We start from the raw sequence: 6,154 nt of genomic DNA, 5'->3' as shown, positions 1-6,154 counted from the left end.
TTGGCCCACATCCATTTTCTTTGTCTAAAAAGTGCTTCCTTCTTTATTGACAAATATCTCACTCGTAAAAGTAACAAATAAAGATGGATTGAAATAATTGCCTTAAAGACTTTTTTTTTTAAAGAAAAAAAGAAGCAACAATACCCTTAAAGAGGAAGTGGACTGAATAACATGCAGATGACATTACGATGTCAAAGAATATACCGAAGGACAAGGTAAAAATCTTCTCTATCCAAATTTTCACAAAAGGTTTGGCCACTGAGTTACAGTAAAGAAGTCTTTTAGTCCTTTTTTCTAGTCCTTGAGCATCACTTCCAACGGCAAATCAAGTAAATGGTAGCTCATGCATACACGTATATCAGTCCTTTCAATGAAATTAGTTTAAACAGAGAAACGGGTTGTAAAAACACCCCACACCTTCAAGAACTAACTATATATAACTTACAGACAAATAAAATCTGAAAAAATAAAAGAAAATATGAAATAAATAGACCTACTGGTTGTGTTCATCTCGATCTCGATCTCGTTTTGTTACTCTTTTTCTTAAACAGCTCAGAGTTTATACAAAGGTACCATTGATTCTTGCACTTGTGCAATCATTTACCTGCAGTATAACATGGTTCAAGTAAGTAAACAAACTATTCAGACTATCTATCTTATCACATGTTCATACCAACACACCTGGTCCTCGAGCTCCCCAGAGTGAGCTCTAGATCATCTGATCCGCACTCTTCATGAATCCTTTCTCCTTCCCATGGCTTCACTAGTCCTGCTGTGTTGCTTCCAAATGCAAACTCATCCGATACTGCTTCAGACATAGGAATGTCAGCAGTGTGATCAGAGCCTGCTGCAATGGCAGGAGAGCATGTCCCACTTTGTCCAGGAGTCCACATGCGAGATCCACCACCAGCTAAAGCCTCTTCCTTGAAGCCAAATGGGTTTGAAGAGACGAGAGTGAATGTTGGAGAAGTTGGCCCACCCTGCGGGATTCGAATACCAGCAAACCATTCTGGATCAGGAACAATTTGGCGTCCAGGGCTTGGTGGAGTAGAAGATGGAAGGAAGGGATAGTGCTGCCCAGCCCAGCCCGGACGGGCAGACTGGTCATCCCAATCGGTTTTGAATCGGGGTGTGCGAGCAGTTGGGGAGCTCAATGGAGGGGTGACAGGAGCACTAATTGAACCACCATGGCTATAGAGATGAGGGTACTTGGAAGAGGAGGCTGATGATGACCCGGATGAGAGATTTTTGAGCCACGGGATGAGGGAACTGCCATCAGAATTCAGATTAGCAGCATAAGAGGAAGCTGGGCTCGGGAAGGAAGAGGAGCCTGGACTTGGGTTGTATGAAGCACAGGGACTTGGTTGGTAAGATGAGCACGGGCTTGCTGCAGCAGATCCACCGATCACATCCATTCGTTCAATGGGCTTGCATCCCTACATGTAATTGAAAATGATTAGTGGCAATAAAGCATACAAAAGAGTTGAAGGATAACCACAAATTTGACTGGAATTTCACATGAAGCCACAACATAATTACATTACAAGAAATCAGATTGCTTCTACTTGAGGGTAAAAGAACCATGCACCTTTTCAGCCTCAAATGCATTACACTTTTTACAAATATGATTGTGCAATGTCAAAAAGGAATAATCCTATTCCAAAAATTTCTCATCATCTTAACAAGATGCCATCTTGGGCACTGGGACTCTGTTGCAGGTCCTATGGTGTAAGTATCATGTCCAAAGTCCCTATTCCACAATTTGCAATGCATACTTCAGGAATCAGGACTATCCACGCTAATTCTATTCATGTCTTCAGAGGTTTTTAACCTCACGTTCTTTTGCATCTTTTTTCATAATGACTAAAATTTCCTCATCTTGAGGTATCAGAATTTTCACTTCTCAGCTTCTTATCTCATCTACTCTTGTAGAACTAGCATGCTTTTATTACCAAGCCCTAAGTTATGCATACCTCATTAATAGCGGTACTCTAAAATTCTGCTCTACATTATTTGAAGTGCGAGTCTCACTAAAGCAAGTCGCAAGACAATAATTTCCTCAGCCTCACCCAAATTATCATGTTAAGCCTGCAAAAGGGTTCACTCTGATCCATATGGTACAATTACTTTAGCCTTACTAAGATTTTATCACTACAATGGTTACTAATAAATAAAGAAATGCAAAATCATCTCAAGATTTTTAAGTTTTCGATCTATACTTTATATGAATACAAGCCTTAAAAAGAACTCAAGTCAAAAGATATGACATGCGAAAGAAAGTTTAAGTTCCTAGATGACGTTAGGTGACTGTAGCCACACAAAAGTGTCGGGCAGTTTCATATTTACAACTCTGAGAAGCATTGGAGTGTGATCTATGAATTGCACCTGAATGGACATTACTTCCAAGTAAAAACTATTAGCTTTCATATTTATCTAAGAGTGATTCAATATTACCATAACAATTACACGGAGATTTAGTTACGATGACTAATAGGCAAATTACCAACATTTTTTTGGTACAAGAGGGTACCATAACAGATCATGTGATTATTAGTTCTCTCTCTCTAATATTGGGTCCATGATTCAGGCCATGATCTCATTTGTAGAGACAGAGCTACAAACAACCTCATTATCCTTAGCAAACCATAAGAATTAAGAAAGCATAAGCAAGTTATTGTCCTAGTCCTAAAGCACCATGGTCAAACCATGCAATTAACAGATCATGTGAGATATAAGTGCTAACCTCTATTGTGTTAATTCAATTCACTTCCCAAGTGACACAAAATAAAAAGTTCCGTCCTCTCTTTGTCAAAATTTAAAAAAAAATGCTCTGTATAAGTAACTTCCAACACCCAGAAGAAATTAACTCTGAACTTCATTAAAGGAGGATTCATTAGTTAGTGTAGCAAGAATAAATGGGCATAAATAATGAAACTGCCAAAACTACAGGGAAAGGCATGTCCAAACTTCATCTCCGAACCACCATTTGGAGTGGCTGCCACCCTAACAACCACCAACCATCCCTCCTTTTTTTTTAACTTAATTTTTTTACCGTCCATCTAAAATAAACGGTCCAGATGAAGTCTATTGCCCAGGATCTCGGTCCGCTCTAGACACTCGGCTTTCCAGACCCAAGTGGGAACTTTACAACGTCATTTAGTACGAAAACCGAAGGGCATATTCGTCTCCTCGAGATCTATGCAGTTGGTCTCAGACTTACGAGTCACCAAAAGCTCAAAAAGAAGCTGAGAGAATCAATGGCGCTCCACGCGTAAAAGTGATTATAAAGAAATAAAGGGTAAAGTACCACTGCCTTGCCCACTGCTAAAATGCGCCACTGACACCAGCGTAGTGTAGCATATCCCGTTCATAGTAGCTAATGTGCGCCGCCGGGGTCCGGCGTTTGCACGAAGCTCGAGCGCTGGCTCGGCGAGTCTGCTAACATGGGCCACGGATGGCGGTGCAATGTAGCAGGAGTCGGAGTCGGAGTCGGAGTCTGTTGACCCCGACTCCACTCCTAGCGCTAAGGTGCGCCAACAGAGGCAGTGCACGTTAGCACAAATCATTGAGAGAGAAAAAAAAAAAAAGGATTCGTTCAACTTCAACCGTTTCATTCATGGTGCCTTATGATCCGAAAACACAAGGAAGGAAAAAGTATGATCCCAAAAGCTCAAGGTACGTGAAAATTTAACTGAAATGGGAGTTAAATCATTTTCGCTCATAGAAACTGAATTTAAAGATTTAATTAATTAATATTCCAACAACATTGTCGTCTGAATTCATCCTCCCATTTCTATCCCAGCATGCAGAAAACAAGCAAAAGGAGTATATGAAGCAAGCAGTTGATAGTACCTTACGATACGTGGTGCCGTCCGGTTCGACGGTCCAGCCGGCCTCGTTGCAGAGCGCCTTGAGGACCTCGTTGTTGTCGCAGTGCTTTGGGAGCTTGAAGTTTCCGTACATTCTCAGCCCGGCGAAGATCTTCGCCGCTATTGCCCTCCGCCTCCTCTCCCTCTTCTTGTTGTTCTCCCTCTCCTTCCACGTCGGCAGCCTACTCCCCGACGTCATCTTCCTCCTGTTGTATTCACTGCAACTGCTTTCGCAACAGATCAAGGATGTTAACTCTAAGCTCAGATTGAGTGGAAATTAGATCAAAACCATCTCAACTGATGAATTTCAGCACTGAGATATATAGCAAGATTCAGAGAACGAATCGGAAGACTGGTTGAGTGATCCGATCCGATCTATGCGAGGAGACGGTGGAGCTGACAGCGTTGGGGTCGGTACCGGGTCGGGTCGGAGTGCGGACTCGCCGGAAAACCGCCCGCGGAATCGGAAGTCGTCTCGGAGAACCCGGGAAAAGGCGTGTAAATGATGAGGCGAGTTTGGGAGATAGTGTGGGCTAAATGGGTTCAGTGGTTTCTTGGCCCTAAAAGTTTACTCGATTTACCACTTTGCCACTACATGTGATATTCTTGACAATCAACTCGATAAAGGTATAGTGGGTAGACTTTAAAACGCCCTCAAATTCAATTAAGTTTGGTTAATTTACCAACATGACATTTCATTAAAAAAAAATTGTTAGATTTATTTTTTTTTTTTTTTCGATTTATTAACACATGTTCTTATATTGATTAAAAGGCATTAAAAAAAATTAGTAACTGAAGTGGCTCCAATATAACACATGTTATCAAGTTATAAAAGAATTTGTAGATCAAACATTACTCTTTTCATTGGTTTACGGGAAAATTAATATCAAATTTAAAAGTAAAATATGATGTGTGATTTTGATCAAAATTATAATGTGAATTATTTTAATTTTTATGTAATGATATTATACGTTCATGCATGGACAGAGCGGGGATGGCCGGTGTAGGCCATGCCCCCCAAACCTAAGGAAAAACAAAATTTTATAAAGTTATTATTTTTATTTTTTTTGCTTATTAGTCCCTACCCTCTAAAATTTTTGACCCTTGGCTCTAGCTCCGTCACTAAATCATGCTAAAGTTTGCACAAGAATGAGAGTGATAATTTTTATGTAATGATGTTATATGGATCATGAGAGTTTGGACTAGAACGTTGAAATGTGTTTCCCGTAAACTGTTTTCTATATTATTGGGTGCCTGACTCTGTTAGAAAAACTTGATCAATCAAACAGTATTTTTGGTCAACGGTAAAAATTCCTTATTTTTGTAAAAAAATTGACTTTATTAAGAAGAGAAAAAAAATTAACAAAGTGCCAAAAGTAACTCAAATGTTTAAAATTCAATTGATAATGATGATATTCCAAAAGGCAATACGAGATATAATTTATACGAATGGAAACAAACATGGAGTCATGAATATGGGTAGAATTCACGAATACTTATTGATTATTCTAAGACCCACCGTTGAGTCTCTTTGGTTTCAATGTTGTTGGAAGGCTCTCATTATTGTTGAATTCACCCTATGCTACATGGACATACAACCGGTTGCGGTTATTATTTCTTAACTGTTATTATTTATTAACTGCAACCATAATTGTTTTAGATGATTATTACTTTTAAGTAATTGCATCTGTACCGTTAGACAGGGACAGAACAAGAAATTCTTATCGAGGGAGCCAACGTTTGAAAACAATAACTATATACCCTAGAGTTCGCAATAGTATTGAAGTTTCTCTTCTTTGTGTATTTTTTGTTTCCTCAATTGTTTGATGTTTCTTAGTTGTCAAAAAAAAAAAATAATAATAAAAAATTAACATTTCTTTTTAATTAAATTTTTTTTTTTTTATTGTTTCTTAAGAACAAAAAACTACTATAGCTAATAAATAACCATTAGATATAGTGTAGTATGCAATCAATTAACTTAAGACCCTGTGTGATTGTTTTTGTTTATTTTAAACTTTTTTTTTTTTTTTTTTTTTTTTTAAGTACCTTAACTTACATACGTTGATACCATATGATAATGTATTTCACATTGTAGAATCATCAATTGACTTAAGACCCCATTTGATTTCCATGGAAAACTTATTTAAATTAAAAAATAATAATAATATTTTGGTGTAAAATGTAAAAGCTTATGTTTTCTCGGAACTACCTCAATATGTTTAAGGATTTAGTTTTGTAACCATGTATATAAGTTTGAGAAGAGCAAGCCCCCTTGTGTCCATCTC

General features: G+C 38.3%; 1 protein-coding gene across 1 annotated transcript; it reads right to left on the bottom strand.

Moving 5' to 3' along the window:
* Positions 1–325: 325 nt before the first annotated feature.
* On the bottom strand, positions 326–4,404 carry LOC132173692 (BES1/BZR1 homolog protein 4-like). Its single transcript, XM_059585263.1, has 3 exons — positions 3,853–4,404; positions 682–1,436; positions 326–604 (listed from the first exon to the last, which is right to left on the bottom strand). The coding sequence occupies exons 1-3, from the start codon at positions 4,066–4,068 to the stop codon at positions 601–603; spliced, it is 975 nt and encodes a 324-aa protein (XP_059441246.1). The 5' UTR covers positions 4,069–4,404; the 3' UTR covers positions 326–600.
* Positions 4,405–6,154: the final 1,750 nt, after the last annotated feature.

The sequence above is a fragment of the Corylus avellana genome, chromosome ca3 (assembly GCF_901000735.1).
Source record: "Corylus avellana chromosome ca3, CavTom2PMs-1.0".
Taxonomy (NCBI): domain Eukaryota; kingdom Viridiplantae; phylum Streptophyta; class Magnoliopsida; order Fagales; family Betulaceae; genus Corylus; species Corylus avellana.
This window is presented reverse-complemented; position numbering and strand designations above follow the sequence as displayed.

Excerpts from the sequence above, each read along its gene's own strand:
- LOC132173692 (XM_059585263.1), bottom strand. The coding sequence starts at position 4,068 with ATGACGTCGGGGAGTAGGCTGCCGACGTGGAAGGAGAGGGAGAACAAC. Across the intron at positions 1,437-3,852 it reads ACGGCACCACGTATCGTAAG|GGATGCAAGCCCATTGAACG; the intron begins GTACTATCAACT and ends AATTACATGTAG.